At 36.3% G+C, this 13,271-nt stretch overlaps 1 protein-coding gene across 1 annotated transcript in view; it reads right to left on the reverse strand.

The window, feature by feature from the left end:
* The window catches only part of GOLGB1 (golgin B1), a 77,681-nt gene that overhangs the window by 27,605 nt on the left and 36,805 nt on the right, over positions 1-13,271 (reverse strand). The window contains 3 exon segments of the mRNA XM_015595917.2: positions 1-3,532; positions 5,966-6,039; positions 8,556-8,670. The exon segment at positions 1-3,532 is cut by the window's left edge and continues 20 nt beyond it. Coding sequence (XP_015451403.1) covers positions 1-3,532; positions 5,966-6,039; positions 8,556-8,670 — 3,721 coding nt within the window.

The following is a 13,271-nucleotide window of genomic DNA, read 5'->3' on the forward strand; positions in this document are numbered from 1 at the left end:
GTACCTCTCCTCTAAGCCGGTCATTCTCTTCTTCCAACTCCAGGATTTTCTGCTGTTTAGATTTAGCAAACTTTCTCATCTTTTCTTTCATGTCCTCCATTTCCTGTTGAGCTTCCTGCAACTGCTTTTCCATTTCCTTCTTGTTCGCTTCTGTGCTTCTTAGCTTGCCATACAGTTCTTGCTTCTCTTGCCTCACGGTTTCCACCACATGCTGAATCCTTTCGGCCTCATTACTAACATTCTCATAGGACTGCAGAAGAATTTCATACTCTTTTTGTAACTCCTTGTGTTTATCTTGCCACTCAGTGCTTTCTGCAATCTTAGAACATTTCAAAGATTCAATTTCCTTCACTAAGTTTTCTTTGTCTTCAGTAAGACCCTCCAAAGCAAATTTCAGACTTTCACAAGAGCCACTGAGACTTTGATTTTCCATTAATGATCTGTCCACTTCTGTAATGAGTTTGTCTCTTTCTTCCTGAAGAAGAGCTAACTTTTCTAAGAATATATCTTTTTCTTTATTTTGGGCAGAAACTTGGTTTTCCACATTTGCCAAAGACTTTGTGAGATGTTCAATGGTATCTCTGGCCAAAGACAACTCCTCCTGGAGACCTTTGTTTTCTTTTAGTGCTTCTTTTCGGGAAATGAGGGCAGCTTGCAGTTTCCTCTGTATTTGTTGCTTCGCTTTACTTTCTTCTCCAATCTCTTCCGGTTTTTGCTTCATTTCACAAAGTTCTACCTGTAAGTGCTTTATCTTCTCATCATGTTCTTTGGCTTGCATTTCCAGCTGTGTATGCAGAGCCTTAATTAAATCCTCTTGTTCTATCATCTCTGTCTGTACTTTAGTAAGGGCTTCTTCTTTCTTGCCAAGCTGTCCAGAAAGGGACCTAACTTCTTCTTCCTTTTTGCTTATGAGTTTTTGCAGTTCATCTAGTTCAGGTTGTAATTCTCTTAAACATTCTAATCCAGCGATTTCTAGTTGACTGCTTTCCAATTTCTGCCTCAGGCTTTCTGCACGGGCTTCAGCTTCATGGGATGCTATCTTCAGACTTTGGATTTCGAAATCCTGTTTATTTATCTGCTCTTGTAATTGAAATACCTCTTCTGATTTTTTAGTAAGTTCACTTGTTGTAGAACTCACTCTTAATTCTAACTCCTCTTTCTCAGCCTCTATGTCTTTGAGCTGGGCCTTAATTTGAGCAATAGAAGTATTGTCCTGAAGAGCATTTACATCCTCAGGATGAGGCCAGTCTGGGAACAAGTTTGATTCTGGAATAGGCGGGGCAGGTTGCTGCTCTATGGCTTTGAATAAAGGTTCTTCTAAACCTAGAGCAGGAGAGTCTGGGTTCTGCTGGTCAGTGTCTGGAAGTTTTCTCTCTACAGACTCCCTTATTTGAATCTGGAGTTGCCTTAGCTGGTATCCGATGTTCTCATTTTCCTTGCTTTGCTTGTCAAACTGTTCTTGCAAGTGATTACAGTTATCTTTCTGTTGCTTTAGCTCCTCCCTAAGATGTCTTTCCTTCTCCTGTGCCTTTTTTAGAATCACCTTGCGAGAGGTTAGTACTTCCTGTAGCTTCTTTTGAAGTTGCTCCTTTTCTTTTTCAAGGTCCAATATCTTTTTTTCCAGTTCTGGCTTCCAGTGTTCTATACCACCAGTGCAAGGTGGACTACTAACTATTTCTTTTACAGCTGCTGAGTCTCCATCACCTGCATCCTTGTTACTTGTGGTCAACTTCTGGATAATTGCTTGATGCTCAGTGATTTCTGCTTGGAGTAAATCTATTTCATTTGCCTTCTCTTGCAAGTTCTGATTCATCTGTTTGATCACAGCCTGTAACTCTTCTTTGGCTGCTGCTTTTTCTTCCAAATCCTTCCTTAAATGCTCTAGTTCTACTTCTTTCTCAGATATTGTCTGTTTTAAAGAAATTTCTATTTCTCGGCACTTAGAAATCACACATTTTTCTGACTCTTCTTTACTTTCTTTATCTTCCTCCATTTCTCTCCTCTCACACTCAGTGAACGGGATCTCTTTCCCGGATTCATCTTTCATTGTGGCCAATTCCTCTTCTAATCTACTGACTCTCTGTAGAAGTTCCTTTCTGTTAATAAGAGCTGCCTGGAGTTTTCTCTTTCTCTGCTCACTTTCTTTCTTTACAAGGTCTAATTCGCGCTGAAGCTCTTCTTTACTTATTATCTCTGCTGGGCTCAATTCATTGTAAGTATGTTTAAGGCCAGAAACAACTTCTTTATCTTCTTCCACTTGCTCTTTTTTGGCCTCTTCAGCTCTGGATAATAAATTCAGCTGTTCTTTAAGAGTCTTAATTTCAACCCCAAGAGAAAACTTCTCTTCATTAAGCTGAACCATTTTCTCAGTCATACTAAAGCTGATTTCTGTCACTTGCTGATCTTTCTCCTCGATGGTTTGTTGAAGGGTTTCCACATCTCTCTTTTTCTCTAGTAAGAGTTGATCCATTTTTGCTATTTCAAGTTCCTTCTGTGAAAGAACCTGTGAAAGTTCTTCCATCTTATTTGAGATATCCCTCACACGTTCTGCCTCCTCAAGCACTTCACTTTCCTTCTTCTGCAGCTGGCTTTCCAGGCTTTTGATCAGTGTACTCTGCTCAGAAAACTGAAGCTGCACACCATCCAGTTCATTCTGTAAAACTTCAATTTTCACATCTTTAGATTTGGCTTCTATGCTGAGACTGTGAATCTGTTCAGTAAGTAAGTTATGATGAGTAGTTTGACTTTCGTAGTCAAGTCTTCTTTGTCTTTCTGCTTCTGCAAGGTTTATTTCCAGCTGTTGTACCTGAGCCCTCAGTTCTGTTACTACACTAAGTTCCTTCACCTGAGAGAGAAGCTGGTCTCTTTCTTCAGACAAAGCAGTGTATACACTGTTGGTGTCTTCGGCATTTTTCTTAAACTCTTCAATCACCTGGGTTAGGCTGCTTATTTCCTTAGCTTTCTCATCTAAATTTTTCTCATACGTCTCCTCTGCTTTATGAAAGCTAATCTCAAGCTCCAAAATTTGATTTTTTAGTCTTTCCAATTCGTCCTGGTGACACTGACAAGTTCCTGGTACAGCAGAAGGGAGTTTATCAACATCACCCTGCTTTGTTGATTTCAATTCCATTCCATTGTCATTTAAAGGTATTTCCTCAGATGTTCTATTTGGATCCTCAACACTCATCTGCTCTTCTTTTTCAATTGCTGGAAGACTGCTCTCTTCATTTGTCATTGGGGGAAGATGTTGCTCTGTATCTTCAAGCAACATTTTCACCCTGACTGGAGGTATTCCTTCACTCTCTATCTGTTTCATTTCTTTCTGGTCAAGGACATTGGGGTCCCCATCAGCCCTTTTGCCCTGGAGCTGCAACTTAAGAAAAGCAATCTCTTCTTGAGCTTCTTTCATTTCTAACAATAAAACTGACAGTTCTTTATGTTTCTGAAAAAATGTGTTCTCTAGAACATCTTGTCTACTTTCCTCAGCAGAAGAGCTGCTCTTGTTGAGCCTGGTAACATCAACCATGCTGATCTGTTTTAAAATAAGAAAGAAAAAGCCTTAATCAAATGTTTTATAAGAAAGAGCCTAGCTAAAAAATGAATTTTGTGCACTTTCCGAAACCTAAAACTTTTTAGACCAAATCTCTTTTCTACCATAAAACTGCTAAATACTTTTAAAATCAGTTTTTATTTTCCAAATTGGACCTCTGAGAACACCCTATCAATCCTGCCCTGAGGTCAAACCACATTCATAAGACCTAGGAAAACCTGGAACTCGTTTTCTAGATATTCCTTACTTTGGAAACTTTATTTCTTCAGATTAAAATACCTACTTATTTCTCTCAATAACTACTTAAAAATGAAAATGGAAGCAGGAAATGAATTAAATTTTTCTTTCATCCCATATCAAGGAGGAAGTTATAGAATTCATGTCATTGAAATGAGAAGTATTAGATAAGACAGCCATTAACAGACTAGTAGATTATCAAACAAGTACAGTTAAGTCCTCACAACATCATGGACAGGTTGTTGGAACTGCAGCAAAATGACATAAATAGAAATCAATTTTACCATAGGCTAATTTATAAACAAGAGTTAAATTCCTATGGCATCTCATCAATGTTATAATGAAACAACCTTGAATTAAATGATGTTATTTGAGGACCTGCTGTAGACTAAGATAAATTAACCAGGATCAAATAATCAAAAAGGAGTTCTGCTGGGGCCTAGGTATGAAACTATGGACTTGTTTGACAAAATATTAACAAAGTTATTATTACAAAGATTACTGTTAGACTGCTCAATCCATATAAATTACTTCCATAATTGTTTTTTAGGGAAACAAAATCAGCGAATCTCATAGTAAATTTAATTAGTATTTTATTAAATGAATTTGGAGACAGTGTATGCAATAAAATCTCCACCTTTGCCAATACCATTTTTTTTTCCCTAGAAAAAATTCTACTTTGATGGAAGAAAAAGCCCCATAGGATTGTCAAATAATGTAGTGGCCAAGAGCACAAGCTCTGCAGCCCGACTGCCTGAGTTCTTATCTTAGCTCTGCCAATTACCAGCAAAAGCTGGCACATAGTTAAGTATTCAGTGAATATTAACTATTATCTGGGAATCATTCTCAGCCACTGAGTTAGAAAAAAAATTCATTATTTTAGAATTATTTATTTTAAGAAAAGTTATCTACTCGATTTTCATAAGCATTATTTTAAGTCATTTAAAACTCTTCACTCTCTGTATTATCCATACTCATATTTCTAGAAACCAAAACTGAAAACAGTATTCAGAATAGGGAAAAGTTTCCTTTATAATTTCTTCAGGTCACATTCCTATTCATCCATTCCTATATATATTAAAGACTTGAAACAGTCAAGGCATCACTTCTGCCAGAAGACTTCAATATAACTAACTCCTTCTTTGCTCTGTCTCTTGCCCTAAGTATTCTTATTTGCTCTTTTCTAACTTTTAGTCATACCACTTCACTCACTCCCTTTCTTTAGTCATACCCTATGTTACTGCCTATGATATCTATAGAACTTAATTACCTTTCCAGTTCCAGTAAAAAAAAAAAATCAGTGTCATCCTCTAAGGAGAGGGCAAAGAACCAGAGAACACAGCTCTTTCTAGCCACTCTCATTTTTTTCTCTTAATACTAGTCTACCTCTTTCAGCTGAGCTTACATTTTCTATAAACCTTTTCTACTCACCTTTCTTAGTCCAAGGGATTATCTTTGTCACCCTTCCTTTTTAATTTCTGTGTTTTTCCCTTTTCTTTTCATTGTTCCTTGTTTATTTGTTCCCTTTCTGATTGTTTTGTTTTTCTTTTTCTTATTCTTTTTTGATCTAAGTTATATTGTTCTCACCACCACTATTGCTAAGCATCTTAAAACAATATGCACCCCCTTGGCCAAACAAGGCTCATTTTCACTCTGTCAGTGTCCATATAATTCTACAATTTTCAAAATTTAGTTCCTTTTAAAAATTACTTGAATAGAGCATCAGTGGCCCCATAAAAGGTATTGAATGAATATAAGTGTGGTGCTTAATTTTATTGTCAATTTGGTTAGAGCAGTACCCAGGCACTTGGTCAAACATTACTCTAAATGTTTCTTGAAGGTATTTTTTTAAGTGAGATTAATATTTAAATCCGTAGACTCTGAATAAAGCCTGTTATCTTCTGTAATGTGGGTGGGCCTCATCCAATCAGTTGAAGGCCTTAACCAATAGAAAGACTGACCTTCTTCAAAAAGAGAGAATTCTGCCAGCAGATTGCATTCAGACTTCAACTGCAATTCTTCCCTGAGTCTCCAGCCTGCTGGCCTACCCTGTAGATTTTGAATTTGCCAGCCCCCACAATTGCGTGAGCCAATTCCTTAAATCTCTCTCTCTCTCTCTCAAGCTAACTCCTCTTGATCTAGTTCACATTCTGGTTATTTTAAGAACACATCACTTACCTCACTGATTTCTCTATCTGCCTCTCCAGTTTTATGCTGAGCCTCCAGGAGAGTAATCTTAGAAGACAGTTTTTCTGAAAGTCACAAAATAAAGATCCTTAGAAGACATATGTAGAGAGTTTGAAAAAACAGAGGCATGATTGTGTGTGAGGTTATTTGAGATGCATAAAATAAAAGGCAAGAAGTAGACAAAAGAGTTTAGGGGAGATAAAAGGCGTATTTTATTAAAAAGAAATGGCAAGAGAAGATAAAAGATAGAATGGTACTATTAGGTGATAATAATTAACCTGAGTTAATAATTAAATAGCAGAGGGCTTTAAAGTAGGATAACAGAGCATGTGACAAGCAGCAGCTATTTCTGTGGCATAAGATGGGACTTCTAGGACAATAAACTGAATTTATCTATAATCCTGTGTTCATAATATACATCTTGCATTAATATAGTACTTATTATATCTTCAATAATCCTTCACATATGTTTATAAAGACATCAAATCTTAGCCCTGGAAGAGAACTATCCAATCTCCTCAATGACTATATGTGAAAACAATGAAATGACATGACCTACAGCTAGGCCATAGAGGGCTGGGATCAGAATCCAGTCTTCTGAGTTCTATCCCATGTCCCATTATAATGCATATATCTAAAAAGGGTATTAGTACCTTGGAGGATAAAAATATTGTGAATTAACATGTCCCCAAGAAGCCTGTACTCCCTCTGAAAGGTTAAGACAAAGATAGTAAAGTACATCCAAATGTCTCTACATGACCTACATGGTCCCTCATGATTTGACCTCATTTATTCTAAAACCTCCTTGTCTTGTGCTTCCCCTTTTTTGTTCACCCCAAAACACTGGCCTTCTGTTTGCAAACATATCAAGATTATTCATTCCTCAGGGTTTTTGCACTGCTTTTATCTGCTTGGAATGCCTCTTTGCATGGCTGTCCCCTTTTCGTCTGTTCTTAGAAAGGCCTACCCTGACCACTCTAATGCTGCTTTCCTCTTCCCTCAGGCACACTTGCAGTAAACTATTTGATTTTTATCCTAAGACTTATCACTCTCTGAAATTTTCTTATATATATGGCCTGTCTTCCCCTCTACTATGTTCAGAGCAGTATCCTTAGCAACTAGGTTAGTGCCTGGCACATAGGATAAGCACCATAAAATTTTGCTGAATGAATGAATGTTCATGAAACAAATGAATTTAAGACAGTATATAATATGTTCAGACACATCACAAGATCATTTGAGAAATGAGTACAATAGTAGAAATGAAAGTACAAAGGGTGAGTTGAACAAAAGGTGACATATAAAACAAAGATTGCCTATGAGACACTAAAACTAATACAAAATACCTTAAGGCCAGTGATCTCTGCAGAAAAGAGCAAGGAGAATGGAACTCACATTTTTAACACCTATAAACCATAATGAGCTATAAAACAGTGACAGGCACTGTTTGTAAAACTGCAAAATAAGTATCATGGGTAAGGTCTCAAAGAAGTGCTTTGAGTGAGTTGAATAATGAGCTGAATTTGTGGTATTCTTAAAATATTAGTAATGGTGAGAATAGTCTAGAAAAGGTATAATTCCCAGTTTAGAGCTAAGGGGAACTATAAAATGGTTAAAGTAGAAATATTGGGTTCGGAGTTTAAAAAATGGTACATACTTGGTATTCATTCTCACTCTTAGAAGGTAGTGTATTAGTTAAGCTAGGATAAAATAGATCAGTAAAAGATTATTAACTACATGCTACTAAAACCACAAGGTCTTTGTCAAGCAGGTGATTAATGGAAGAAAGTATGTCTTCATTCTTATTAACTGTTCATACACAGTTTGAGAGGATAAAATGCTAAGTTTAATGCAATCCAACAAAAGTTTATCCAGCAGCTACTATTTGCCAGGTACTACACTAGTTCTTGGTAAAGCAGAGATGAAAATAAATGGCCCCTGCCCTTGAAGAGCTCATACTTTACCTTTGAAGATCGTATTGTATAAAATATAAACATAAAGGCAGATTATTTTAACATGTTAAAGGAATGCAAAGATGTCACAGAAGCACAAAAATGCATTTAATTCAACTTTAGGGGATTAGAGTCGACTTCCTGAAAAAGATAATGCCCTAGTTGATAGGGTTCTAAGCAGTATATAGCATGAGCGAAACTGCAAATGGTTTCTACCTTTGAACCTTTATTTTTACTGATCTCTATTACCTCATGTCACAAATTTATTACCAGGAATGTCTTTTCTTCTTTTCACCTATTTAAAAATTCATCATCTTATTAAGGTCCTATTCAAGCCATACATCCTAGAAGGTTCCCTGACCACTCCAAAGTGAATATAACACAGACATCCTGCAGCATTTATACCCTATACTGCAAAATGTTATACTTATGTAAACACTGGTATTCTGCTCGAAATAATGTGTATTAATCCTATACTTAATATACGTTCGATAACTACCAGCTCAGCTATCTAAGAAAGATCTTTATAATCATACAATTGGAGAATCTATATGTTATACACATACAGTCATAAAAGCAGAGGCTTTTGTGGGTTAAGACAGAGAATTATAGTTTTCATTTATACATACCATTCTCAGCTTTCAGTTCTTCCAGCTCTCTAGAACTAAGGAGCAAGGCTTCCTTTTCATTCTCTAGCTCTACCACTCTCTTCTGCAAAAAGGCAATATTCTCCTCAGTGACTACCTAAATTGCACAAAGACAACAGATTAATGATCCTCCACTGAAAAAGTCTCATATTAATGCCCAGACTGCCTCCAGCATTTTTGTCTCCTAAAAGTTCTATAGCTATGCAAATACTTTTAAAATAGCATCTATTTACCTGCCTACTCAATCTTTGAAGAAATGTTTTATCTAGAAGGAGAAAGTATTTCACACAAACTTCCAATTCGCAGAGTTTTCAATTTAAAACTGAAGCCTAGATTACAAAGACAGAAATTCCAAGTCTATTGCATAAGAAAGAACATTTTCAGGTCCACAAACAAATAACATTATAAAATTAGATTAATGCTACCTGATAAAAAAATTAATCACTTAAAAGAGACTGAACATAAAGACAGGCTCTCAAAGAACAGAGGCAAATGTAGTATGTACTCCTTAAGAAAGGAAGAACTATAATTGTTTTTATTTTTTCCTGGTATAGTAAAAATTTTCTTGTGCTTCTTTTATGCGTACATATTGTTTGGTTTTCCTAATGCCAGGTAAATATCGAATTATGCCACATCTTTAGTTTTATGTCTTTTTATATTTATATATTTTTCTCCTTCAAGGGGATTATTCTGTATAATTTTTCATAAAATTATAGAATTGTTCAACCCTGAGGGTCTTTACAGCTCACTTAGTCCCAAACCTTCATTTGATGTTTAAAGAAACTGCAAGGAATGAATGAGTTTAAGGATTGTATGGCTTTTATCCTGCGGCAAGGTCACAGTTTGCATTATACTGGGCAAGTAAAACACAGAAAAGCTACAGGACTTTCTGGCTTGAAGAATGAGAAGGCAGACTTTGAGACAAACAAAGCCAGAATGCAAAGAGGGAAATCAGAGGCAAGAGAAAAAATTTCAGCAAGGGGAGGCCTAAATTATGTATATGAACTTCGGAACAATGAACTAAGCATTTGCAAGGCTGACTTAAAGTAGTAGTCCAGATAAGGCAAAATAATGCAACTGAGTTTTGAGTGGCTGCCTGCCATAGGCCACGGTTTGTGGTTTGAGTTCAAATTGCTGGCTGATAAAAAGTAATCAAAACACTTCAGTTTAGAAATAACAGAAAAGAGTCTTGAGACCAGAACATTCACAATACTCAGGATTTACTACAAAATCACACATTACACAAAGAAATAGGGAAACCTGACCCATTCTCAAAACAATCAACAGAGACCAAGCAAAAATGATGCAGATTTTAGAATTAGCAAACAATGATTTTAAAGACACTATTATAACTATGAGCAGGATGTAAAGAAAAATATGCTTATAATAAATGAAAAGATAGGAAGAAAGACAACATAAATTACCAACATCAAGAATGGGAGAGGTGGGAGTGACGTCAGAAACATGGTGGAGTGAGAGATGTCCTCATACCTCTCCCCTTAAAACAATAATAGGCTGAACATCTAAAACTCAACAAAAAACACCCAAACTGCACACCAGCACATCTGAGAGTGGGATCTGCTCATAAGACAAACAACAAAATAGGCAGAAAAATTATTTGAAGAAATAACAGCCAAAATAACAGCTGAACATTAAGTTTATACATGTAAGAATCTTAACAAAAGCTAGGCAGGAAAAATTACAGATAAAACTACTACTAAGTACATCACAAACAAGGATAAAGAAGAAAGTTTTAATGTTAAAATTGTGGTCTGGCAATACACTAGTGGTTACCAGAGAGTACAGAGAAAGGAGGAGGTGGAAGGTAGATGGGTAAAAGGGGTCAAATAAGTGGTGACAGAAAGAAATCTAACTATGAGAGGTGAATACACAATGTAAATATATATATGCCTTACTGTTAAAATGTACAGCTGAAACTTACTGGATTTCGTTAACCAATGTTGCCATAAAAAAAATAAATAAATTTAAATAAATAAACAAATAAAATTGTGGTCCGGGGCTCCTAACTTTTATTAATATAATACATATTGCACCTACAGTATAAATAGTATAAGGGTTTATGATTACAAGCTTTCTACATTTTAAGTGAAGTGGTACAGTATTAACTCTAAGATGACTGAATGGTTAAGAATGTATATTGTAAAAAAGATACATCATGCTAACACTAGTCAAAAGAAAAATAGAGTAGCTATTTAATATCAGAGAAAGTATATCTCAGAGCAAAGTATGTCACCAGGACTAAAAAAGGTCATTCCATAATGATAAATGGGCCACTTAATCAAGACGACATAAAAATCCTAAATGTTTAAACCGCAATAACATGGCTTGAAAATGCATGATACAAAAAATGACAGAACTACAAGGAGAAATAGATAAATCCACAACTATTAACTGAGATTTCAATACCTGTCTTAACAGTTGAGAGAATAAGTAGACAAAAGCAGCAAGAATATAGTACATCTGAATAACACTATCAATCAACCTTACATGGTTGACATTCATAGAACATCAGAGCCAACAACAGCAGACTACACATTATTTTCAAGTATAATGGAACATTTACCAAAATCGATAATATTCTTTGCCAGAAGACAAGTCATAATCAATTCTAAAAGACGCAAGTCATATAAAATAGGTGCTCTAACTACAATGAAATTAAATTAAAAATCAGAAAGATCTCTAGACACACTACCCTCAAATATTTGGAAACTTAATATTCCAGGGGGCAAAGAAAAAAATCAAAAGCAAAATTGTATTTCGAACTGAGTGAAAAAAAACACAACAGAATCTGTGGGATGCTGCTAAAGCAAATTTTAGGGGGAAATTTATAGTACAAAATGCCTCTATTACAAATAAGAAAGGTCTCAAACTAATGTCCTTGGATTCCACCTTAAGAAGCTAGGAAGAAATCAAATCCAAAGTAAGGAGAAGAAAGGAAATAACAAAGATCAAAGTATAAATCAATAAAATAGGACACAGAGAACAACAGAAAATCAATGAAGCCAAAGCTGGTTTTGAGATCAGTAAAGATGGTAAACCTCTGTGCAGTCTAACTTGAAAGAAAATACAAATTATCAACATCAAAAATGAGAGAGGTGGGAGTGACGTCAGAAACATGGCAGAGTGAGAGATGTCCCCATACTTCTCCCCTTGAAACAATAATAAGCTGAACATCGAAAACTCAACAAAAAAAAAAACCAAACTGCACACCAACACATCTGAGCGTGGAATCTGCTCATAAGAGCTACCACAGGTCAGAACCCCAGGAGTCGGGCAGTAGATTGGGAGAAACAAAGAAGCTGCTTGTCACAGCCAAAGCTCCCAGCAGGAGGAGGCGGCGTGGACAAGGTACTGCAGGTTGCCTGAACAGCCCTGCCTGGGAGAGCTGTGAGCTCCATGTGGCTAGCAGCAGTGCCCAGGCATCAGGAAGGAAAGCAGAGAAGTGGGAATGGATGGCAAAGAAGTGGGGACCACAGAGAAACAACAGTTGATTATTACCAGCCATTTATGCAAAACGTGAGGCTAAGCCACAGACCCCATCACTCAATGCAGAGAGCCCCTGCCCCCATATCCTCCAAAACTGAACAAGGGGGAGCCCCAGAGGAATCTGAGCAAATGCTACTGAAACTGTTGCTAACACTGACAGGGACTGAGACTGAGGACAGTGAGCGTGATTGAATATCTATATTAAAAAAAAAGGCATTATTAAGACTTTATATAAAGCAGGAATCCAAGAGGCTTAGGCATCACCTACTGGAAACCAAAAGAAAAATGCCTTCTTTGCAACAGGCTAAAGAGAGACCTTTGTGTAATAAATCTCCTTTCTGGAAAAAAAAAGCAGAATACGTTTCCATTAATGCCTCGGTAGAGAAATAGTCCATTAAACACCATGAACAACCAAGGTGACAAGGCAGCTCAGAAAGAAAGAGAAAAATCTCCAGAAAATAAGCTTAAAACATAGAAATATGCGACAAAGAAGGTACTTCTCAAAAAACTCAATGAGATCCGAAACAATTCATATCAACGATTTCAGGAATTGAAAAAACACCTATTTGAGCAGAATAAGTTCTTTAGCAAGGAGATTGAAAAACTCAAAAAGAACCAAATAGAACTTCTGGAGATGAAGAACATATTGCAAGAGATGAAAAACAAAATAGCAAACTTGGGAAATAGAGTGAACCAAATGGAGGAAAAGATCAGTGATATCGAAGATAGAAACCTAGAAATAAATTGGAAGGAAAAAGAGAAAAACCGAAGAATGAAAAATAGTGAAAGAGAAATACAAAAACTAGCAAATACCATCAGGAGAGGGAACATAAGAATAATGAGCATTACTGAAGGCGAGGAAAAGGAGCATGGACTAGAAAACATTTTCAGACAAATCGTGGATGAGAATTTTCCAAATCTAAGGAATGAGCTGGAACTTGGAATTCAAGAAATCGACAGAACACCCAATGATCTCAACTCAAAAAGGCCTTCACCAAGACACATTGTATAAAAATTATCAAAAATCAATGAAAAAGACAGAATTCTCAGGGCAGCCAGGGAGAAGACGGTAACCTATAAAGGAAAACCCATTATATTGGACTTCTCAGAACAAACCTTACAAGCCAAAAAGGAATGGAATCAAACATTTAAACTATTAAGTGAAAGGAACTACACGCCTAGAATAAAGCT

The sequence above is a fragment of the Pteropus alecto genome, unplaced genomic scaffold (assembly GCF_000325575.1).
Source record: "Pteropus alecto unplaced genomic scaffold, ASM32557v1 scaffold251, whole genome shotgun sequence".
Lineage (NCBI taxonomy): Eukaryota > Metazoa > Chordata > Mammalia > Chiroptera > Pteropodidae > Pteropus > Pteropus alecto.